Source organism: Babylonia areolata, chromosome 11, assembly GCF_041734735.1.
Source record: "Babylonia areolata isolate BAREFJ2019XMU chromosome 11, ASM4173473v1, whole genome shotgun sequence".
In the NCBI taxonomy this organism is placed as follows: Eukaryota; Metazoa; Mollusca; class Gastropoda; order Neogastropoda; family Buccinidae; genus Babylonia; species Babylonia areolata.
In genome coordinates, this window is record NC_134886.1 from 12,356,756 (window position 1) to 12,382,977 (window position 26,222).

At 41.1% G+C, this 26,222-nt stretch overlaps 1 protein-coding gene across 1 annotated transcript in view; it reads right to left on the reverse strand.

Annotated features, from left to right (window-relative positions):
- Nucleotides 1-684: 684 nt before the first annotated feature.
- The window catches only part of LOC143287537 (E3 ubiquitin-protein ligase MIB1-like), a 78,485-nt gene continuing 52,947 nt past the window's right edge, over nt 685-26,222 (reverse strand). The window contains exons 12-19 of the mRNA XM_076595589.1: nt 23,906-24,062; nt 23,070-23,224; nt 20,573-20,699; nt 14,128-14,230; nt 13,298-13,389; nt 9,753-9,934; nt 7,938-8,140; nt 685-4,926 (exon numbers count right to left, since the gene is read on the reverse strand). Of these exons, the coding sequence (XP_076451704.1) occupies nt 4,892-4,926; nt 7,938-8,140; nt 9,753-9,934; nt 13,298-13,389; nt 14,128-14,230; nt 20,573-20,699; nt 23,070-23,224; nt 23,906-24,062 (1,054 nt within the window). The 3' untranslated portion in view covers nt 685-4,891. The remainder of the gene's footprint in view (nt 4,927-7,937; nt 8,141-9,752; nt 9,935-13,297; nt 13,390-14,127; nt 14,231-20,572; nt 20,700-23,069; nt 23,225-23,905; nt 24,063-26,222) is intronic.

The following is a 26,222-nucleotide window of genomic DNA, read 5'->3' on the forward strand; positions in this document are numbered from 1 at the left end:
TCCTTGTGTACTTCGTACATAATTTACTGTATATTTAGTAAATATTCCAAGAAAATAGAAATCTAAATTGAGTACATATTCAAGAAGCTACTTTGCATTGTGCATCCTGTTTGGCCATGGAAAGGGTGGAATACGGAACCGACTGTTGAACATCTGGGATAAAGGATAGGCGACCGGTTGGTTTACATTCTGGGATTCTTTGTGCAATATAAATATGACCATGTTTTCTGCATGGAGGAAAAAAAATCGAAAGGACAGCAAGTAACAACAGTGACACAAAAATGGGAAATTATGTTTTCAATGTATTACTGTGATCTACGTTCCTGTTGATAGCTGCAGTTTAATGTGTATTGCCGAACAAAGATCAATTTGAAAAAGACAACCAGCATGACGAGTCAACTGTCAGTATTGCCTGTGATCCAAACGGAGCATGCAAAACACTATTGATGTGTACAAGGCAATGCTTGGATCGACAGTGGTCAGATCCCATCTGGCCGTGTAACCTATATTACAATCAGTTCGTATTTACAACAACCGGGTTCAACGAATATAGAAAAAGAGAATGAAAAACGCACACAAACATACATATCAGAGAGACAGACAGACGGACGGACAGAGACACTGAGTGTGAAAAGACGTTAAATTAAAGAAAGAACAGGCACGCCGAGAAAGAGAGAGAGAGGGTGGGGGGGATAATTTATTGAGCAAACAGAATGTTCATTTCAAGATGTATGACACATCAATCAATTCAAATTAGTACAAATTAAAAAGTTTCTTCCTGGGATTTTCCCCGAACAAGCCGATGACAAGCATGAACTGACGTTAGTAAATACCCAGCTGGAGTTGCTATTTTATCAAAGTATTTTCAGACTTTAAAACTTTGATTTCTCTTCCTCCAACACCAATCAGTCCGTTCTTCTGCTCTTAACTCTGCCCTTTTCTGTAACGCTTTGTACAAAAATCGTGATAACTGAACAGCAGATGACTCATCATCACACGGCATCACACAGAAAACACTGACATTTGCTTTATGAATAATATTTACATCTATCCTGAAAATATCATATGCTTTGCAGCTAAAAAAAACAAAATCAAAAACAAAAAACACGTGGGATTCATCTTCGATCTGTTGTTTACAAACAGGGCATACTAAAGAAATACAGGGAATCGATAAAGAAATAGATACACATAGTTTAACATAAGAACCCTGTATGACATTATGCATTATTTAGAAATTGAACATCGTCCAGGCTTGTTAGTATCAATAGATTTCGAAAAAGCATTCGACTCATTAAATTGGTCATATATGAACACTGTATTAAAAGCCTATGGATTTGGCCTAGATTTATGTAAATGGATTCACATCTTTTACAAGGATATAAAATCATATGTCATTGTGAACGGTAAAGTATCCAAAGGCTTGAAAATACAAAGAGGATGCCGCCAGGGAGATCCAATCTCACCCTATCTGTTTGTATTATGCTCAGAAATCCTGGCGTGCAAGATTAGGGAAGATGAAGAAATTAAAGACATAAATTTATTAGATACCATTTTTAAAATTAGTCAGTTTGCTGATGATACAACATTCACATTAGAAGGAGATAAAGAATCGTATGAAAAGTTGTTTGAAACACTAGAGGGATTTGAAGAATTTTCAGGGCTAAAAATTAACTATGATAAAACATTAAATGTCTGGTTAGGAAGAATGAAGAACTCAAAACGCCGGTATCTACTAGAAAAGAAAATGAAATGGAACCCCCCCAAATATAAACTTTTAGGCATTTGGTTCACAGAAGATCTATCAAAAAATAACTGAAGTGAATACAAAAGACAAATTGATAGAAGCTAAGAGGCTTTTCAAGATTTGGTCAAAACGTATATGTACACCCCTTGGTAGAATTGCTATTTTAAAATCACGTATACTTTCAAAACTCATTTACTTGTGGATTCTTCTTCCTAATCCCCCGGACAAAGAGATAAATCAACTACAGAAACTGTGCTATGAATTTATATGGGATGGCAAAACAGACAAGATTAAAAGAATATATACAGTACATAATGTTGGAAATGGAGGTTTGGGTATTCCAAATATACAAAAGTACATAGAGGCTCTAAAAATATCATGGATTAGGAAATTACACACAGGAACAGCAAAGTGGAAAAAAAATACTCTTAGTCAAATCCCCAGAAATCAACTCCCTGGATCTGTACGGACCAAGAAAATTTGTAAACACTGAATGTAATAGTTTCTGGAAAGATGTATATTGGGCATATGAGAATTTTACAAAACATGTTAGGTTAAAAGAAGCACAAGAGGCACTCGTAGAACCACTTTTTCATAACGACAAATTTAAAGTCGGTAATAAGACAGTTTATTTAAAAAATTGGACAAGTAAACGTATTTTTCTGGTTAGAGATATTGTAGATGAAAACGGGTGCTTCCTTAGCCATAAAGATTTCACAGAAAAATATGAGGTTAAAGTTAATTATTTACTGTATATGGGATTTATACGTTCCATTAAAAGTTACTTGCGCACAAACAATATTACTATCACAGACAAAACTTGCAATAAAGAACCAAAAGCACTGCAGATAATAGCTAATGTTAAGAAAGGATCTAAAATTTATTATGATATACTACTTGAACCAATTTTTCTATACAATATAAATTCTTTTATCAAGTGGGAGCAAAAACTAGACACTGCAATAAATTGGGATACCACTATGAAACAAGTGAAAAACATAAAAGAAGTAAGATTGAAATGGTTCCATGTCATGGTATATTGGTTACAAACAAAATACTAAAAAAGATGGGAATATTAAATGTTTAAATGTAAACTCGAATAAAAATTTTTTTTTTTAAACTAAAAAAAACAGGGCATACTAAATTTCTCTGTTTTTCATCTTCTCTGTATCGTAGTTTATGTACACAGATAGGGGAAATACCAAGTCTGAATTTTGTATATGTGTCCATGTAACACTTAAGCATTTTATAGTCCAGGTATCTTTCAGTTTGGAGGGTTTGTCTGAAAGTACTGTAACATTTAAAATGGTTTTGATTCAAGAGTATAATGCCATGTCTGTCCATACCGATCGATCATTGTTTAAATATAGGAAGAAAACATGGAATATCACCAACATTTTGCTGTTGCCACGCAACATCGATACACAGCAATTGCCTGACGTGAAATTCCCGCATCTTTTCAACCAACTCTTGGAAATGATTTAACATGTTGTGGGCATTCTAGGGTATTCTTTCCTCTGGCATGTTGCACACTCTAAGCCAGAAACGTATGCTGCTAACACATGCATTCGATAGTGGCCAAGTTCTCCGAGTACCATATTGTGAACAGTTGACTTGTTCTGATCTTAGCCTTTATAGCAAGTCCCTCTACAGCACGTCAGGGATAACAAATATGTAAAATATAACCCTAGATACGTGTTTACAACATTATTGACTGCATTTACCGTACTTCAAATTTTCGTTTACCCCTAAGAGCCCTCATTTTCTTAATACAATTTTAGTCTGATCGATACTAAGTTATAGGGAAATTATCAGCATATCGTTTCAGACAGTTAATTGGATTTTGTAAACCAACTGGATAGTAAGTAAGGGCCACGCATTGGCAAATAGCAACATTAATATCTGAAATGACTCGGGTTTTAACTATACACCATGTACACTCGATTATTTATGTAGTTAAGTTCGTTTACAAAAAAAAGAATATAATGTGGGAGAGAGAATACAACCTTGTCTCACTCCTGTTTCACATTCGGAAATGTATGCAAGACTATCTGGGCACCTTATACATTATCCCTCACAGCAATATACAGTTTGCAAAACCTTTAGCATCTTGCTTCCAACTCCTCTTTTTCGAATTATGTTCCACAGGACGTATCTATTAACTGTATCAAACACCTTTCTAAAAGCAACAAAACAAAAAAAATTCCCAGAACGTTTAAGGAGGTATCTTTGGACATTAGCATACAAAACAAAAAAATATTATCTGAAGTTCACTACCCCAACCTGAATGCACTTTGTTCTTCGGCGATTTTTTCGTTGTGTTCAGCCCATTTTACAAAGCGGTTATTCAATACTTTTGCAAACACTTGCCTTATCATGCTGATCAAAGACACTCCTCGATAATTCCTAGGATTGTCAATGTCTCCAGCCTTGTGCAGAGGCACGATGATTGCATCATTCCACACACTTGGATACTGCTGTGTATCAAATACATGGTTAAACAATATTGTAAAGGAAAATGCATAATTTGATTTCAAGACTTAACATTCAGGTTAAATACTATCAGGACCTGGAGCGTTATTCTGTTTTATAGACTGAATAGTATTTTTCCGATTTGCACTTTCATCTGTCAATGTCTTTATCAAGCTCCTCTGTGTGCTCTTGGCTATCTTCAATCACGACATCGGGACCCTGCACTATGTTTTCATTCGTTTTAAAAACGACCTGAAAATGATTCAACCACTCTTGATCCTTAATATTTAGTCTGGCTTTTACCATTAAAGGCCTTCACGTCCCTCCAGAACTAGCCAGAATCTGTTTCGGCATCCAAAATCTGTTTAAAGGTTTTAGAATGTTTGCACTGGCTGAATACCATACTGTCAAGGCATAATCTACAATAAATTGGATATGTACTTGGAAAAAAACATTTTACGTAATAAGTCTACACCGTCTTACCAATCAAAATGACTACAGGTAATAAGGTGTGTAGTCTACATTTTTAAGTCACACTAAAAAGCACATTGTGTTTGAGCGTGTTCAATCATTTTCTGGTCATCTTGCTTAAAAAGGACACCAGCTATTTTTGAATTCTTGTGGTCATTTTGTGTCCATCCGGGTCTTGTTCGCCTCGCTGTAGTCACTCCATCTTTACATGACACGGCATGTCTTCAGCTCCTTGCCACCTGTGGAGAAAACCAGGTAAGAATCAGCTAACATGTTACAAAGTCCGACATAGTTCCAAATAATCAAGAGCACTTCTGCGTTAACGCATTAACCCTCTGCTATTGACAAAGCCCCTGATGAATGACTATAAAGAAGTCTCAAGTCGTGTGTAGATAGCCCACTGGACTGAGCATTACATAAAAAGGAACCAGCGAAAGCCTTTACGGAGAGCTGTTGTGGACGTCTAGGTGGATATGAACGCAGAGCCCAACCCAAGCAATTATCACAGGGGCCAGCTCTTGCTGTCTGTTCATGGAAATGTCATTGTTGTCGGTGTGAGTGTCCTTCAAAATGTATTCATATGGTCAGTCAATGGTAGATAGCATCTCTTTGTAGATCAAAGTAAAGACCATCACTCTGAGCGTTTCCCCTATGTCAGTGCTCGTTTCTGACAATGGTTGGTCATGACAGCTGAGCCGACCACTCACTTCTTGGATCCCCAAGCACAGCTGCAGAGATTGGGGTTATTACTTATTTGTTGTTCATTGGTATCACATTCCTTTCGTGTATTTTCATTGGCTGAGACTGGGAATATCACCAAATTGTAATTGGTGTCTCTGGATCACTTGCTGTGTGGGGCAGAAGGGTCGATGGGGATTGGGAAGGGAGTCGGGGTGGTGGTTGTAATTTACTGCCTTTGCCGGATATCTGAGACCACAGTGGACGAAGCTGCAGACATATCAGGCACATCAGTGTTTACACTCCTGCAAGAAATCTCTGCTTTTCCTCCGACTGTTACCTTTTGAAACTTCCTCCTGTCAATACAAGAACCTATGGTAAACGTTCTTTCTTCTTTGCTGCTCCTCACACCTGGAACAACCTCCCTCATCATATCCGTGCATCTGATTCTATTTCTGCTTTTCGCTCATCACTAAAAACTCTTTAAAACCTATCTATAAGTTATCTCAGCTTCCTTGTTGTCCAACACCACCCATGTCATCTCACTTTGGATGTATGTAGAGTGGGAAAGGGAGAATGTGAGTGGGGGGTGAGGGGGAGGGTTTTTTGAGAAAGAGTGGTCATGAATGTTTTATATTACTTGTAATGTTTTTCTTTCGTGTGAAGTGCCCTGAGCTCTTAGAAAGGGCGCTACATAAATGTGCATTATTATCATTATTATTATTACTACTGTATATTGTCTCTCTCGCTCTCAGAGAAGGCAAATGCCCCCAGTCTTTTGAGGGTTTATATCCAAAAACTATTTCTTCTCCTCCATCCTACCACCCTCGCCGTGAAATCTTTTTTTTCTTAGATAACGGAACATTTAATTAATTGCTCACCACCTGCACTTGTTTTCACACTCACACACATACAACTCGTATGCGTACACAGTAATTCCCCCCCCCCTCCTCCCACTCGATTTTTTTCCTTCCCTCGTCTAATATCACTTACAGTGAAAAGACGACAAACTAAAGAACGAACACACACACACACACACACACACACACACACACACACACACACACACGAGGTCTCATTACAATTAAATTTCTTCCTTGTTGATGCCTTCCGTGAAAGTTGGTCTACCCTAAATGATTGAATGATTTGTCTTATACATGTATTTTCAAAATGTGTTTCATCTTTGCAAAGTTATTCTTTAGTGAAGATAGTTTGGTTGTAACTGCTCTTGATTTCTTCCATATCATGCTTATAATATTATATATGTACATATTATGTATGTATGTACATGTACACACACACACACACACACACACACACACACAAATATATATATATATATATATATATATATATATATATATATATATATATATATATGGATATAGAAGAGTCAAGCTTTGGGCCACATGATCTACTGGCCACTGTAAAGAAAAAGAAACTGAAGTGGTATGGCAACGTTTCACCGTTATCAGGACTGACCAAGACCTTCCTGCAGGGAACAGTGCAGCAAGCAAGGAGAAGAGGTAGGCAGAAGAAGAGATGGGAGGACAACATCTCAGAGTAGACAGATCTAACCCTGAGTGAGAGTCGGGTCAGACAACCGCGGGGGATGGAAGAGGCTGGTTGCCAATTGTGTGGTGCCCCCACGGCCTATGAGACTACGAGATAGATACTGGGTCTACAAACCCTAATCAGTACCCATCCCACCAAAGCTAAAAAAAATTAGTCAAAATAGTACGGTTATTTCTAGTCTGCAAAGACGGCCACAAACACCTTAACCATCATCCCACACCACCAAAGCAAAAAACAAAAGTATAAAAAGCCAGGCTATTTTTAGTCTTCTTGCACACATCCTAATCAGCATCCACCACATTACAGCAACAAAAAAAGTCATAAAAACAGACTATTTCAGACTCCTACGCCGGCCACACACCCTAATCAGCATCTACTTCGCCAAAGCAACAACAACAACAAAACCAACAACGTCATAAAAAGCAGGTCTCCTACGCTGGCCACACATTCAAATTAGCACGCTACACCACCAAAACAAAACTGTGATAAAAGTAGGGCTATCTTAGTTTAGTTTACACACCTTAATCAGTAACCCTCACCAACAAAACAAAAAAAGCTATTTTAGTCTCCTACTCTGGTCACATACAATCTAATCAGCACTCATCCCACAAAAACTTTTTAATGTTACAAAGAAGCAGAACTGTTTTAGCTTCCCCTAGCTGGCAACCCACACCCTGATATCCACCACCCCTCCACCAGAGCAAAATAAAAATCACAAAAACAAGACTTCTTTAGTATCCTCGCTGGCCACGAACATTAATCATCACCCTCCCCACCAAAGTTAACAAGAAAGTCATAAAAAGCAAGACAATCTATCCTCATAGGCTGACCACACACCTTAATTAACACCCCACAGCATCAGAGCAAAAGCAAGAATTTAATTATAAAAACAGGAGTATAATTATTCTGTTATGCTGACTACATATCCTAATCAGCACCCCACCCCACAAAGCAAAAAAAAAAGTCATTAAAAGCAAAACTATTTTTAGTCATTTACTCTCATCGTGCATGCTGCGGATGAAGCTGCCGCACTGCGGGCATGAATTTATTTTGCCGCAGCAGGTCTTGCAGATGGCCTTGTGGCCACACGGCACCAACAGAATGGTGGCCTGTTGATTGATGCACTTCCGGCACAGGTCACTGGCCGTCAGAGACCGCTGTCTGGCCAGTGCAGCGGATGTCGGTCTTGTAAGGTTGGGGCTGAAAAATAACTTTACTGATGAGTAGTTTTTCATGATAAATCCTTTGTTATGTCTGTGTCTCTGTTTCTTTCTCTGCACACACACACACACGCGCGCGCGCGCGCAATAAAAAAAAAATTATTTTTTAAGTCCGCGGTAAAGGAGACGTGGCTATCGCTGCAATCACACTGCAACATGTAGCCGTTTTCTCCAGATCTAGATAGATGTACAAGTTTAGCTACACCCGCCGGGAATGTAGTACGACACGGTCGATTCAATTTCTCTTTTATGTTCATTCTAGTTTTATAGTTTTAAAGTTGATATGAAAATTTAGTATTTTGTTAAACTAATAACATGTAGAGCCAAGTACAAGTACTTCTAAACGTCGTATGAAGTGAAAAGGACTTCATTTTGAGAAAAGTCAAGACTGGAAATTTTTCGTTTCATCAATTCAAGGGTATTAACCCGCATGGTTTACAATTTTTAACTGTGAATTCCGACTGATTCTGTGGATATTTTTATGGCAGTTTGGGGCATAATCCAGTAAGTGATGAGGCGTTCACAAATCTTTCTCTGAATAAATATTTAACGGTCTCCTTCTCCAACTTTCCATCACATGTTATCGTGTATTGTCCACTGAATATAGGATTGAACGGGCAGGTCAACAACTTGAAAGAAAATGGCGTCGTTCGCGTTCGCGAAGAATATGAGCACACGCTTTGAATGTGTATAAATATGTGTACGCAATTGATTTTTGCCCATGACCTTCAGCGCTCAGCCAATAGATCTATAAAGTCCACTCGTCGTACTGATTTTAGTATTTTCAGAAAAAGACCACTTGGGCGAATGAACATGGTGACAGCCCTGTACACAGAGTAAAACACACAAGCTTTTTATGTATCGAGTATAATTTCAAATTGTAATGTTTAAGATGAGAAAGATCAGTTTAAAGCAAATTAAGTCTCTAGCATTAATTACAGATTAATTTCCCTTTTTTACTATCTGCACCAAAACGTTTGCAAAATATATAAAACTTCCATGCTTAGCAAAAGAAGTTCCTGTTTGAACAAAAAATGATAATGACTGTTCTTGTTGTGTCAGAATATCAGATCAAAGTGCCATGTTTAGAGAATCAACAAAAAATGATAATAATGACTGTTCTTATTGTTGTGTCAGAATATCAGATCAAAGTGCCAAGTTTAGAGAATAAAAAAAAATATAAACAGTAAATGCAGCTTGCATAATTATAATTTGGCTTCTTTTTTTTTTTCTTTTTTTTTTGTGTGCCCATCCCAGAGGTGCAATATTGTTTTAAACAAGATGACGGGAAAGGACTGAATTTTTCCTATTTTTATGCCTAATTTGGTGTCGACTGAAAAAATATTTGCAGAGAAAATATCAATGTTAAGTTTGCCACGGACACACAGACACACACACACACAGACAACCGAACACCGGGTTAAAACACAGGCTCACTTTGTTTACACAAGTGAGTCAAAAATGGGTGGCGCTGTAGTGTGGCGACACGCTCTCCCTGGGGAGAGCAGCCCGAATTTTACACAGAGAAATCTTTTGTGATAAAAAGAGAAATAGAAATACAAATGCAAATACAAACACACACACACACGTACTTAGCAGTCAAGAAACGTCTGACTGCCTCAGCAATGGAGACATTGGGGCAGCTCTCCAGCGCCGTCTTGCCCTGGTCGTTGCGGGCCTCGGGGTCGGCCCCTGCCCGCAGCAAGAAACAGGCGATGCGCACCCGCTCCTCTTCCTTCACCTTGGGAGCCTGACCCACTAACAGCAGCAACAACTGGAACAGCAGGAATCATGGATAACGGACATCAGCCATAAAGCGATGTCGCATGAGAGCTTTGCTGTTGACAGTTGACACTCAACTGAAGGGTAGGTATGGGTAATTGCGAACGATCCAGTCGAAGCGACCAGTTCAACGTGTGTACTGTTAAGATGACATGTCGTACGATAGTCAAACGTAGTTTTGTTTTTGAAGACTTTTCTCCGACTGGTTGCACCAGGAAAAGTTCGTCTGTTCATTCTTTTCATGTTTTGTCGACGTTTGAAATAGCAAGGGTGCCCGAGGGTAAATGCGAACGGGAAAGTCTGACTGCGAACGATAGCTTTGGGTACATGTTGACAATTAAAACAGAAGCAAGTCTTTAACTCAGTTATAACATATTATTGGAACATCGCACTAGACTATTGTTTTGATTTTGATCACATGCACACAAACAGACATTTAAACACACACACACACACACACACACACACACACACCACTGCACAAAAACACACCCTTTTGAGAGCGCTCAGTAACTGTACAGCATCGTTCGCAAACAGTCAAGTCAAAATATCCAATAGTCTAATTGCAAACACTATTTTGAAGATTCCTGTCAACACTGACTTTTTGATCACCAGTATGCTTTCTTGAATTCTCCCAGCACTGGTAATGCGTATTCAACATATCCGATCAAATCAATTATTTCAAACTGAATCCAAGTTAGTCCCACAACTTGCTTCCCTTGATTTTAGGATTTTGAGAGCACGTTTGCAACTTCGGTCGGCAGTGGTGCGCAAAGAGAAGAAAGAGTGCAGAAACAGCTGCTGTTTGACAGGTTCTAGGAAATGGATATTCATTAAGGTATTAGAAAAAGGTCAAAGCAGACGTTAAAAAGTGAAATACAACCGTTAAGATCGTTTCGAGTGGGGCTGTATACGAATCGTTCGCAATTACCCATACCGACCCTATCACTTGGCTTCCATAGCTGAAATTGGGGAGTGCATTGCGGACCTAAAGGACTGGGTGGCTTCCAATAAGCTGCAACTAAATGATGATAAAACTGAAGTTCTGATAGCCTGTTCTATTGAGTTTCGTCAACATCTTTTCATCCTGACTCTGGTCTAAACAGCACATCCGTTTCATTTTCTTCTTCTATCTTTATGCCATTTTTGACCAGCTTATTTCCTCCGAACGACACATTTGAAACATCTGCAAAGTTGCCTTCATGGACTTGTGTAGGGTCAGTTTTATCCGTCAGTACCTCTCTACTGATGCAGCCAAAACACTTGTGTGCGCCTTTATTCTCTCAAGAGTGGATAACTAATTCTCCTTTGGCCGGCCTTCACAAATACCTACAGACTTCAACGAATCCAAAGTAACGCAGCCATTTGCAGAGCTTCTAAATCTTATCACGTTCCTCTTGTCCTTCAGTCTTTCAACTGGTTGCCTGTTTCTGATCAAATAGACTAAAAGCTACCCACTCAACTTTTTCTGCAGTCAGTGGGTATCGACAAGATTATGTTTTTTGAACTCCTCCATATCTGTATTCCGTCAGCTCCGCTCTTCTTCTGATACTCGACTTCTCAGGATACCTCATGTCAAAACTAAGACTTACAGACTTTTCAAGCCCCACGAACGCAGAACGGACTCCCTGACAACGTCCAACACTTCCTTCGCCTCTTTTGAATCTGACCTAAAAGCCCACCTCTTCCCTCACTAATACGTTTCATTCTAGCATGCCCATCCAAACAAAATATAATCCTACATATGTGGTATATTTGTGACTGTGTACACATATGTATATACGAATGTTGTTGTTGTTGTCTTCAGTTTAACGTCTTTCCACTTGAAGTGATATTACGAATGTGTATTTGTGTGTGTGTGGGTGTGTGTGTGTGTGTGTGTGTGTGTGTGTGTGTGCATGAGTGGAGACGGGGACGGGCATGTATATAGGTATGTTTGTATGTATGTTTGTTTGTATGTATGTATGCATGCATGTATGTATGCATGTATGTATTCATGGATGTATGTAGCTTTGTGCGTGTATCGTGTGCTAGGCACATTTTGAATTGTATATGCAACACTGATGTAATGTGTTATGATTTTTTTTTGTTAAGGACCAAGAGAAGTTTTTCGATAAAGTGTTATATCTGTATCCATTATCATTATATACTGGAAATCAACTTCCTATGCCCAGACAGTAGGTTCGCCCGCGTTCAACGACCCTATAAATAAATTCCCGCGCGGATCTCTTTGTACAACCCTTCCAGCGATGGCTCCCTCGAGGACAAAGAGATCAACGCCAGGATCTGCAAGGCAAGCCAAGCCCTGGGCAAACTGCGAGCTCATGTGCTAAATCAACACAACATCCAGCAGTCCACCAAGCTCAAAGTCTACAGACAGTTGTCCTCACCAGCCTTCTTTATTGATGTGAGACCTGAACCTTTTACAGAAGGCACATTGTTTTCACATGCGCTCAATCCTGGGCATCAAACGGCAGGACAGGATCACAAACCTTGAGGTCCTGGACTGCACAGAGATCACTAGCATCGAAGCCATAATCCTGAAGGCCCAGCTCAGATGGATGGGGCATGTCATCTGGTTGGACAATGACAGAATCCCAAAGCAACTGCTCTATGGCGAGCTCTGTAAAGGAAAGAGAAAGCAGGGCAGGCCACTGAAATGTTTCAAAGACTGCATCAAGGCCAACATTGCCCACACTTGAATAGCCCCCAAACAGCTTGAGGAGTGTGCACAGGATCGAACTGGATGGCGTGCCCTGACACGCGAAGCAACGGAGACATTTGAGGACAACTGACGTGACAGCATCACTTAGGCCCATGCAGAAAGGAGGGCAGCAGTAGAGGCACCCAGACCTCCCCATTGCGGGCGGTTTTGCCGTTTCCGCCTTGGACTCTACATCGATGTCATCGTCGAACCAGACGGACCACCATCATAATTTTTATTATTTCCAGCGATATAATTATAACGATGATAATCATCATCATCATTATCATCATAGCATAATATTATACAAAAACCGGGATTTTTACCCTCCCAATCCCTACCACTAGACCTTGAGTGAATGTTTGCATGCACTTACGCACGCAAAAGAACCCACAGCAACAAAACGGTTGTCCCTGCTAAAAATTATGAAGAAAAACCCACTTTGGCAATAAAACAAATACTTTTGCCGACAGCAAAAAGCAAATACTTTTGCCGACAGCAAAAAACAAAATATGAATGGTGCTGCAATGTGGAAACTCACTCTTCCTCCCGAAATTTTGTACACAGAAATTAGTTGTGATAAAAAATTTTAAAAAATAGCACGACACAACACAGCACAGCACAACACAACAGTGAGACATAAACACTGACCAGGTCTCCCCCTCGTACAGCCCCTGTGTGCGAGGACAGCAGAGTGTGTAAAGGACGGTTTCCGTCACAGTCCTTGGCGTTCATGTCTGCCCCTGCATGGTACATACCGGGAGGGAGACGTTGCGTGTGAGTGGGTGGGTGGGTGATTGTGTGCGTGTGAGGTGTGTGTGCGCGCGCGCGCGTGTATGCGATTGTTCGATTATTCGAGTGTGAGTGTGTGCGTTATGTGTTGTCCAAGTGCGGTGAGTGTGTTGTCTGTGTACGTGTATCTGTGTGTGTGTGTGTGTGTGTGTGTGTGTGTGTGTGTGTGTGTGTGTGTGTGTGTTGTGTTGTGTTGTATTATGGGTGGGTGGGTGTGTGTGTGCGCTTTTTTTCTTCAACGTCTTTTCACCGTTTTTTCTTTAATTGGACGTCTTCTTGGTTAAGTTATATCACGCCCCCCACCCCCAACAAAAAATTTAAAAAACCAACAAAACACGGAGACACACACACACACACTTACAAAACGCATGCACACAATACAAGCACAGACATAAAACACACACACACACACGCACAACCCTTAAAACACACACTGGCACACATTCACACAACACTAACACACATCGACTTGCACACACATACACACTCACGCACAACTTACACTCACGCACGACTTACACTCACGAACAACTTACACACACTCACGAACAACTTACTCACGCACAACTTACACTCACGCACAACTCACACACACACACACCTTACACTCACGCACAACTCACACACACACACCTTACACTCACGCACAACTCACTCACACACACACACACACACACACACACACACACCATGGGTGGAGAGAAGTTGGACAGCATCCATGTATGCCTCCTGAGCTGCCAGGTGAAGAGACGTCTGCTTCTTCTGTGTGCGCATGTCCACAGTGGCCTTTCCCTGTGGGCCACAGAGAGTGAGGTGGTTGGGGTTGGAGGGGTCAGATGGAATTTCAGCTCATTATGAAGGTTAAAACTAAGGTTGGAAACGCCGGCAAGAGGAACCCCGACTCCTTTTTTTGATAATATTGTTTTATCACGTTTTTTGGTTTGTTTTTTACGCCATATCGAAGAACGAGAATATCGATGATTTAAAAGAAAAGTTTGTTAGCCTGGTGTAAGCGTACAACTGTGTCCTTCAGTCGTTGTCTACAAGTGGGGCGCGCACACGCACGCGCACACACACACACACACACACACACAAGATGGCGACTGAGTAGCACGATCTTACGGTGCGCTCCGGTCTGAATCAGGGAAATCATCGTTTCCAGTGTTGCTTTAGGTGTGGATTGCTATCCATTCCACTATGGCCGGCAGACCAATCGACACAAGTTTTATGCCGTTAGTGCCGGCAGAACTGGGAATTTTCACAAGCTGGAATTCCGCTTCCGTCAATCTGTGACCGGCTTTCCCAAGTCGTCAGTGAAGGCCTATGATACACTGGATCAAGCCAAGACGGCTATGAGACTGGAGGGTTATACTGAGCCTGATGTGTTCGGCCGGGACAATGACATCAGCCCTCCATCCATCAAATGTGCTGAGGATCAGTTAGAAGCAGTTCGAGAAGTAAGTGAGCATGACAGCGAAGAAGATGACTGACAGGTAGGAATTTTCTGAAAACAATTGTTGTGAAAACGATAGTTGTGAATGTTTTTGCAAGAAAGAAAAAGAAAGAATGCTGAAATGCTGTGATTGTGGGGGTAAAATCCACTGGACCTGTACTGAGCTACCACTGTATCAGCTGTGTGTGTTTACACAACGAAAATTCACCTGCGGGATGTGTGCGGCTAAATACATAAACGACAAAATTGCAGAGGAATTCCTGGCGATCCAGCAGTCTCTCAAAGCCAACGCTGTGCCGGAAACACTGCTGAGTACTGCCCCACACCAAGACAGAGCATCGGGCGTGTCTGACACATCCGTCAGCCAGCTAATTATCTCCCACCACCAGACAACCACCACAGCGCTGCGAAACATTGAGGCAGCCATGACGACCCTAGCTGAGCAGGTACAGCTGGCAGAGGAAACTAGAGGCGATACCTTGACTCTATTAATTAGTGACAGATACACAATCACTCAACAGCTACCACAGTCTTCGGAGATACGGGGAGAGAAACAGCCCCGCAGCGAGCAGAGAAAAGGCGACCACACAACTCCGGTCCTCTCCGCATCGCTTCCGGACACCACTCCTCTCGCTGATGCCAACACACCAGACTGCGCCCCTTCCACTCACTCCCCCTCCACTCACTACAAATCCCTCTCAAACCTTTCCATACCACACGGAACCCCCTTCCGTCCACCTCTAACCATCTCTGCAGCACAGGAGGAAAAGCCCCCCTCACCACGCCTCACCAGCCAGCAGCAAGCCCGACACCCACAGAGATGTCGGAAGATAGCAGCGATGACGATGACAACACGTGCGCCAGTTCCTGCGAAGAAGAAGACGAGACAGATAAGCATACCGTGAACAAGGAGACCGTCAATAGTGAAGAGACAGACCCCTCTCTCCCCCACTTCCTCATAGTGCATGACTCCACCCTGAACGACGTAGACAGTGCTAGACTAGGGAAATCATACGGACTAAGAGTAACAAAAAGAAAGGTGGGCACAGTAAAAGACTGTGGTGTTGAAGTAGGCGACAACCTTGACGCCATCATGCCGTGACTGGGACACCCACCGCCGTGACTGGGACAGGGACAACCACCGCCGTGACTGGAACAACCTGGGACAACCACCGCTGTGACTGGGACAACCTGGAACAACCACCGCTGTGACTGGGACAACCTGGAACAACCACCGCTGTGACTGGGACAACCTGGGACAACCACCGCCGTGACTGGAACAACCTGGGACAACCACCGCCGTGACTGGGACAGGGACAACCACCGCCGTGACTGGGACAACCTGGGACAACCACCGCCGTGACTGGGACAGGGACAACCACTGCCGTGACTGGGACAACCTGGGACAACCACCGCCGTGACTGGGACAGGGACAACCACCGCCGTGACTGGGACAACCTGGGACAACCACCGCCGTCACAGGGACAACCTGGGACAACCACCGCCGTGACTGGGACAGGGACAACCACCGCCGTGACTGGGACAACCTGGGACAACCACCGCTGTGACTGGGACAACCTGGGACAACCACCACCGTGACTGGGACAGGGACAACCACCGCCATGACAGGGACAACCACCGCCGTGACTGGGATAACCCCAGTCCTGGTGACAACCGCCATCGTGATTGGGACAACTACCGCAACAGTCATCGTGACCGGGACAACCGCCGCTTCCAAAATGACAACTACTGTGCCTGCCACGACGAGAGACGCTACCACGACTGCAACCACCGATACACTGGTCAGACAAGGCTCCACCCGGACAGAGACGATACGATCACCGCTTTCCGGGGGCATCAGAGAAGCCGTGACTACCGTGCGTTCCGTCAGTGATCGTCAAGACACAATATTCACTGGACTGACAGATACTGAGACACGCATAATGTAAGGTACTGTCTACATAATAAGTCCTGAAAGTGTTATGTGTTTTGCTGACCATTATGTTTCACTTATAGCACTGTACCAACACAAGCAGATACTTGATAAAACGATTGTCATTTCTCCTGAAGACCATGGCACCGTAGCACAGAATTAGAGACATCATTGAATCAAATACCGTTGTGAAGATACTGTCGTGGAACATCAAAGGTTTTAGGGAAACTATCGACGGAACAAAAACAAACAAGTTCACAGAAATAGAAGTGACAGACTTATTTTCAAAATATGATATCGTTATTTGCCAGGAGAAACACCTGGACAGGGATAAGACCAAAGATATATTTCTACCTGGCTTTGCAACAGGGGTACACTACTGTAGGACAAAGCGAGCAAAGGCACAGAAAGCCTCTGGTGGAATATCTGTATTTGTGAAAGAATATTTAAGACCACGTATTGAGGTCCTGCCACAGAGCAGTAGTGACATTGTGTGGATGCTGATAAAAAGTTTTAATACAGATCAAGACACTTATGTTGGCTGTGTATACATACCACCTGAATTCTTTGGACGTGACCACACACGGGACATATGGGAACAACTAGATAAGGATGTAGAACTGTTTACCACAAAAGGTAATGTCATCTTGTGTGGTGACTTCAATGCACGAACTGGTATGCTACATGATTTTATCCAGATGGACGGTGAGAATATGTATGATATCCCATTTAACTACACATGTGATTATGTGCACAACAGAAGTTCGTCAGATAAAGTAGCACAGAAATATGGAAGAAGGATTGTTAAACTATGTATGGAAAACAATATGTATATTTTAAATATGAGAACTCTTGGTGACTTACATGGTATCCCCACATACTTTTCGCCAACAGAGAAAAGTGTCGTAGATTACTTTACGTGTTCCCAGGACCTTATGTGAAAGGTGATGAAATGCAAGGTAAAATATCTTACCATGTTTTCAGATCACTGTCCTATCGAATTGTTCATTCATCTACCAGTCACAAGAAAGAGTTCACCCTCTGTTAGTTCTGTCAGTAGAAAGGGATGTCCCACTTTAAGAGACTCAAAATACAATCGTTCTTTCTTTTGGGAGGAGGGCTCTGCCGAAAAGTTAGCATCAGCACTTAAGACTGTCAGTTTCAAATAAGATAATCTCTAGTAACGAAGGACTCGAAAAAGTTAACTTCCGAAACGTACAGACTGCCAAAGAAGAAACTGAAAACTCTGTATCAAATCTCACAAACACTTATTGCAGCGGCCGATTTACCGATCAGTCATAAGATTAGATGCACGAAACGGAAAAAGAAGCCGTCTAAACAGTGGTTCACACATGACTGTTTCATTCAAAGGAAAGAGGTGCGATCTTTACTGAATGCATTGAACAGAAATGCTTTTAACAGAAACATTCAGAATAAATACTTTTCTTGCCTGAAAGCATACAAGAAGACCATAATGAAAACAAAACAGACGAACAGAAATGAACTTGTGAGAAGTTAACACAGCAATGGAGCACGATCCCCGAAAAGTTTGGAAAATACTATCTGAACTAAAAAATGCAGATAGTTCTACTCAACTGCAGTGACACACATTATCTGCAGGTAAATGGATTAATCATTTAGAAAACTTGATAAGTAGTGAAGTATCCGTTGATAAAGGTAGGAATGAACACATACAAAAAGAACTTGATAGAATAAAACAGTCTATGCAAGTGTTTGTCCTGGACAATCATTTTACGATGACTGAAATAATGCGAGCCGTAAAGAGTCTCAAGACCAATAAAGCCCCCGGTAAAGACAATTACAAGCGAAATGCTCAAAGCAAGCATGTCCAGCATCAGTGCTACTGTATGCAAGTTATTCAATGCCATATTTAAGACTGGTATTTATCCCAGTCAGTGGAAAGACGGAATAAATGTTCCTATCTTTAAAAGTGGCGACCCAACCAATCCTAACAATTATCGGGGTATAACACTCAACAGCACCTTTGGAAAACTGTTTTGTCAAGTTATCAACAGAAGAATTGAAACATACCTAGAACAAAACGAGTTACTAATAAAAGAGCAGGCTGGTTTCAGAAGGCATTCTAGAACCACTGATCACATATTCATCCTGAAAAAGATAATTGACAACACCATAAATAATAGAAATGGGCGTCTCTACAGCTGTTTTGTTGATTTTAATAAGGCATTCGACAATATATGACATGATGCACTTCTTTTGAAACTAAACAAAATTGGGATAAATGGAAAATGTTTCCACGTTATAAAAGAGATGTACCAAAATTCAACTGTATGTGGTAAATCAAACGATGGGTTTACAGATTCTATCGCAGTTAAAAAGGGAGTGCTTCAGGGAAATATTAGCCCCACGCTATTCAATATTTTCATTAATGACATAAGAGAATGTATACACGATGACACCTCACCATACATCAACGAAACAACCAAGACTCAATCCCTTATTTGTTATATGCGAAGGACATTGTGATGCTCTCGACAACAAAAGTAGGACTACAAAACAAACTAGACCAACTACATGAATACTGTCTGCAATGGGGGCTTAAAATCAACAGGGACAAACCAAAAGTCGTAATTTTCACATAAAAACGACCCCAAAATACCAGTGCTCTTTTCATGTGGCGATAACTGCATCGAAACGACGGATAGAACCAGTCCTGGCAGAGCTGGGCAGATACCCCACTTATGACCGCAATGTGTCAGGTCATCTCATTCTGGGTACACATGGATTCAAAAGAAGATAGCTATTTGAGGCAAGCATATGATGAAACGTTATCGATGAATTCATTGGAAAAAGTTCCTTGGCTTAATTTTATCAAAAAGATACTGGTTTCAATTGGATTCTCCCACGTGTGGGAGAACCAGGGCACACTCAACATTAAGCGACTAAAATATTATGTCATGAATAAACTACAGGAAAAATATGTTCAATATTGGAACAGCAGAAAGAACGGGACCATTTCAAGGCTCTCCTTTTATTGCAAAATTGCAAACACTTATACATTACAACCTTACCTGATTAGCTGCAAAAATCCTAAACATAGAGGAGCACTATGTCGATTGCGAATAAGTGCACATGAACTTGAAATTGAGCGAGGACATCACTACAACTTAACTAGGAAAGACCGGCTATGTAAAGCATGTGGAGTTATAAGAGGATAAACTGCATTTTCTGGAAAAGTGTAGTGTGTACTCTGACTTGAGATCTCGCCTACTTGTGACAGTTAATTCCCAGTCTTCGAATCACTGGCCAGATGGCACTGGCAACACAATAATCCAAAGGCCGAGTTCTCTGTTGCCACAAAATTATTTCCAACCAGAACTGGCAAAATACATATATGAATGCTTTAAAGTTCGCAGTCCATAACTATGTCTTATGGAATATCCTGCATGTGCTCACAACTTATTGCTTTTACTTTTTGTTTGCTTGTTGTGTTTAGTTTATAGTGTCCATAATTCCTATGATGGGTTTTACGACAATTAAATTAGTTCTGAGTTCTGAGTTCATACACACACGTACGCACGCACGCGCACACACACACACAGCCCCTCAATCAGCTTTTTTTCTGCCTGTTAAAAGCAAAGAACAATTTCCTGCCAAACAAAGGCTAAATGAAACTATATTTGCTTTGTTCGCGATTTGACTTGGCGTTTACTCTCATTCAGGTGCTCTTTTACAAGCCGAATAATGGTGTCCATTGAAAGCTGACCTTATCGAGCAGGACCTTCATGACGTCCGTGTGGTTATTGATGGCTGCGATGTGCAGCGCAGTGAAGCCATCCTCCTTCTGTTCGTTCACCACGCTCTGGGTTTTCCGCACCACGAGTTCCGCGATGCTGAAGAAACAGGACATGAAGTAAAACAGTTTCAAATATATATATATATAAAAACAACTAAGCCTTTTGCTCTTTGGGGGTGTGGTGGAGACAATATCAAGCATACAATGGCCCCTGGCCTTCCTCTGTGGACTTTTATGCCAAATTACGGTGTAAAATGGGTGAGTTACGCAATGCAACTGTTATCTGGCGATTCTGTCAGCCTCCTCTCTCTCTCTCTCTCTCTCTCTCCATATATATATATATATATATATATATATATATATATATATATATATATATATATATATATGAACATTTATACACATACATAAATGCATACACACGTAATGCTTACAAAAATGTATTCATCTCCACATTTACAATAAAATCATTAACCAACGGACCTGACATGACATTTTATTTCAACAGTTTTTTGTTTTTGTTTTAGGATAATGGCATCATTAAGGCTGATTTACATCATTTCTATATTTTCCATTTTACCAACCAAATATTCTTCTGAAGTTAGCACTACCCTTATCTGTTTCAAAAAGAAATGCAGATTGTTCCAGCATGAACCAAAGGTTTGACTTAAAAAGACCAATTATAGGAAGAGCTATTGTAAGTTGAGTGTCTGTTGTAGTTTATTGGAAAGCTATCTACAATACCAGGGAGAGCAAGTCCGGTAACTATCTAGTGCATGAACATAGCTTTATTGTATTGTAGACTTTGATGCGGTGGGGAAATGTCGAATGATTTATTTTCATCAGTGATTAATCAGCTCGATTTTAAAATAACTAGTTTAAGAGCACGCTTATATAATCTGCTTTAAGGTTTTAGAACATTTACTGAATCCGACCATGTCATGGTTAAATATACAATTAACTGGACTTGTATGCGCATGAAAGAACTTTTTTTTACTAGCATGGATAGAAAATGTTTTATTTTTGATAGCTGAAATACTTTTTGATATATATTATACAGATATCCAACATGGTCAGACCAAGATAAATTATTATCAATGATGATACCTGATACCTTATGCGAATTTACCTCTTCAATTCCTATTCCATAAATAGAAACAGTTGACCAATTGTGGCGATGCTGATTTTGCTATAAACCAGATTGTTTTGGGTGAATTGATTAAATATATTCAAAAGGGAATAGTATGTGTTTTTAATGTGTTTTCAAATGGTTTTGATAGAATCGTTGATATTGGTCTGTAATTTGAGGGGTTTGAATGGTCATAGCTTGAACAATGGAATGATTGTAGCTTGTTTAAACATACTGGACAATAATCATTGTCAATGCTAAGGTTATAAATATGTGTGAAAGTATCTGTTATTACTGGGACAACTGTTTTAATGATTTCTCATCTAATTCACCAAAGTGTAATGTAAAAGACTGTTCTTAAAACAGCGGGGTTACGTAAACGTCTGGTACTGATAGGAAAGGAATGAATACTTTAGAATCGATCTTTGATGAACAAAAAATATGGTTTTTGAATGAAACAACAAGAGCAACAGAAAAAATAACAAAAACAGCAAGACAATATTAAACAGACGAGGAAGAAGAAGCAGATCGATCAGCCAGTCAAACACGTTTCTGAATTATCAACCAATAAATCAGTCGATCGAGTAATTAGTCAGTCAGTCAGCCAGTCAGGCAGTCAAAGTCCTTAGGAAGTAAAAGAGGAAGAATGACAAGAAGACAAAGTCATACAAGAAATACGTCTATCCAGCTCCCTCTCTCAAAAATAAAAAGGGGGAAACATCAAATCACAATACACAAAACAAGATATATATGCCCATACAAAATTAATGTATATTTTCTTCTCGTGAAAAAGAATGGCAGAGCACATTCCAAACACAATATAAACAGTGAGATATTGTAATATTCAAGGTCTCAAATTTGTGATGCTGTCATTATCAATCAATCAGTCTATCTTTGAAATCAATCAGTTAATCAACGAACTAGTCAATCAATCAGTCAATAAACGCCCTTGTAAATTAGAATAATCAACAACCAACAAATCCATTAGTCCATTCACCCATCTCTCATGGCACAGTATCCACCCACTTATTTAGCCTCCACTACCTCACTGCCCCCAACCTCCACCCTGAACCACAGCGAAGGTAGCAAGCTGCAGAGGCGTATCAATCAATCAATCATCAACTCACGAACTGATCATTCAATTCATTCATCTCTCGTACCAAGCCCAGTATCCAGCCACTCACACAGCTTTCCATTTGAAGGCAGCGAACACCAGAGGCCAGTTAATTAGTAAAAATAAAAAACCAACAAACACACCAAACCAATTAACAAGCCAACCAACCCACCAGCCAACCAACAATCCAACCACGTCAACTATGTCTCGTAGTTTATACTCACCTGGCTTCCCCTTTGAAGGCAGCAAATTGCAGAGGTGTGAAGCCTTTCTTGTTTTTACGCCGCACATCCGTATCGCTGCAGCCAATCAGAACCTCTGCCGCTGTCGTGCGACTCTTGCTGATGGCGTCATGAAGGGGCGTGTCGCCAGCTTTGTCCTGTTATTGAATTAAAGGTGGACCAAATGCTGCACGTCTCGTTCATTGAATTTGTGCATGTCTTGCGGATGAATGTGCTTTCTTTGTCTTTATATATTTGTTTATTTATAAGTTTTGTTGTCTATTGCATATAAATATCTCCCCCTCTCCCTCATCCCCCCCTCCCCACTCTGTCTCTCAACTACTTCGGTCATCATATCACTAACGTCAGTTCACTGATTTGGTAATGGCATTCACGATCCTGCGGTCAATAGACTTTATATTCGTGCTCATGTCTCTGAAGCTGTGACCGACTTGATTCAGCGGAACACATGCACTGCAGTGATGTGTGAGGGCGGGACGAGGAGCTGAACTCTCATAAAGGCCTTGACCTTCGCTTAAGGGACAATACCAAAATCACCACTGTTCCTTCTGTATCAAATTTAGTAGTAGTAGTTCTGATACTTACCAAAACACCGTGATGTCAAATATGAGGCATCGATAATACATCAGTTGTGGAAAGTGATGGTGGATTCAGCGAATGGTCACACAAATAGTCACGACAGCAATATTCCACTAGATACAGTTACTCAGCACACACGAACCAGGAGGGTTATACTGACTTATCTACGACCAAAACAACGCTGGTCTTCTCTCACCCCAAGCCATTCTGCACAACAGTCAGAGATAGTGAAAATGTACCATGGCATTGACATCTGCTCCCTTCGCTATGAGCAGACGTAAGATGTGTGCATGCCCATACAGTGCTGCTTTGTGGCTGGCAGTCTGGCCGTTGTTATTGGCAACCGTGACGTCGGCGCCTTTCTTGATGAGGTACTCAGCTACTGCGTCATGCTTCCTGTGAGACACACAATGACAAGTGACACGTTCAACTTCACTTGACAAAAAGGAACATGAATAAAGTGCTGTCGTCTTTTGTTTTGTTTTTCATTCAACGGTTTACATACAACGAAGAAACATGTTACACCATTGCTGTATGCATAGAAAGGTAACCGACAGAAATTTTCATTGGGATATCAATAGGGATGTAGATCTATGTTTTCTTCTTTCTTTTTTTCTTTCTGAAATTCATGCTTTGACAAATTTAGATACCACATTTACATGCATGTCGATATTATTTCTTTGAGCACACAGTGTGGCGTTTTGTTTGGTTGTTTTGTTTTTTGGGTGGGTTTTTTTTTGGTTTTTGTTTTTGTTTTTTGTTGTTGTTTGTTGTTTTTCCTATAATGAAGACCCGTGTGTTTTGTTCAGCTTTTTTCTGAAGGGTTGTGTGAAATTCGGGCTTCGCTCACCTGGATGAGCGCGTCGCTGCAGTGTAGTGCCACCCTTTTTCTGCCTGTAAGTGTAGGCCTATTTGATTTATAACCAAAGTGGATTTGTCTGCAGAATTTTGCTAGGGATAACCCTTTTCTTACCATGGGTTCTTTACGTGTACTAAGTGCATGCTACACACGAGACCATGGGTTATCGTCTCATTCGAATGACCAGCATCCAGGTCACAAGGTCTAGTACAGGGATAGAAAATATCAGCGGGTTTGAGATAAACATGTGCACCCAGATTCTCTTGCTTCCTAGTCGGACGCGTTACCACAAGGCCAACACTCAACTGGAATCATGTTGGAGAATCTGATCTTACATTTGTAATGAAGGAGAACCAGACAAAAGTCAAGCTAAAGGTTATGTTCAAGTATCCTAAGATTAAGTATCATGGGGACCAGAATAGTAATGACAACAACAACCACAACAACGGTAATAGTAGTAGTAGCAGTAGTAGTGGTAGTAGTAGTGCAGTTTTGATTATGATAATGATAGTAATAACAATAATAACGATAATGCAGCTATGGGTCGAATAGTACAAGAAAGTAAAACTGAACAAAAAACCCAACGTGGGTCGTAGGTTACCAAAAAACCAAAACCACCGTGCTCCCAAGGCAGGCTTTTGAGCCATGAGCTGAGGGTAAGGCAACACCGACAGAAAACCCAAAAGGGTCACGGATTCCAATTTCGGTAACGGCGCCTAGTGAGTGTAGTGTGGATATTTTTCCGCTCTCCCAGGTCAACATATGTGCAGACCTGCTCGTGCCGGAACCCCCTTCGTGTGTATACGCACGCAGATCAAATACGCACGTCAAAGATCCTGTAATCCATGTCAGCGTTCAGTGGGTCGTGGAAACAAGAACGTTGCCAGTACGCAGACCCCCGAAAACGGAATAAGGCTGCCTACATGGCGGGGTAAATAAACAAAACGATCATTCATGTAAAATGTGACATGTCTGAGATTGGTTCCTGAAATCTGATTGAATGACGCAGGAAACGAATGATGAGTGCCCCGCAATGGCTGCCGTCAGTTGGCTCTACCCAGGCAGGCAGCCTGTTGTGCAAATGATCCCGTGTAAGCGCTTAAAGCATGGTCTCCGACCGAGGATAGTCACTATATTAGTATCCATATTATTCATCATTCGTCAATCCACGTGACGGAATGAGAATGGCAGTTTGTTCCATACCACTGGGCTGTGGCAGGAGAAATAATGCAAACCACCAAAAGTTGTCCATCCCGCGCCTAAACTTCATTACCAGCGGTTGAATGGATGACAGGCAAAGATTTCTCTACAGTGGTTAACATTTAACTATGAATCGTCAATGTCCATTTCACAATGATTATCCTGTAAGAGCAACTGAACGTTGGCAGAAATAACTGCCAATGGAATTTAGATATATATAGATATAGATAGAAAACAAATGCCAATGGATGATGGAGTCTCCCGTCGGTCCGATGGATGAGTAGGCAGGCAGGCTTATCTGTCGGTGTGTGTCCTCATATGGGAGAAGAGGCCGATTCTGGATGCGCAGCATGCACTCCACAGGTGTCGCAATGGAAAACGTCTCCAGAAGTTGAGCCCTGCTTCCTTCGCTCACGCTTCTCCTTAATGGTCAGCGTTCTCTTGTTTTCAAACATCTTTATGCCACTAGAGCACAGCATCCTCCAACGAGAGCAGTC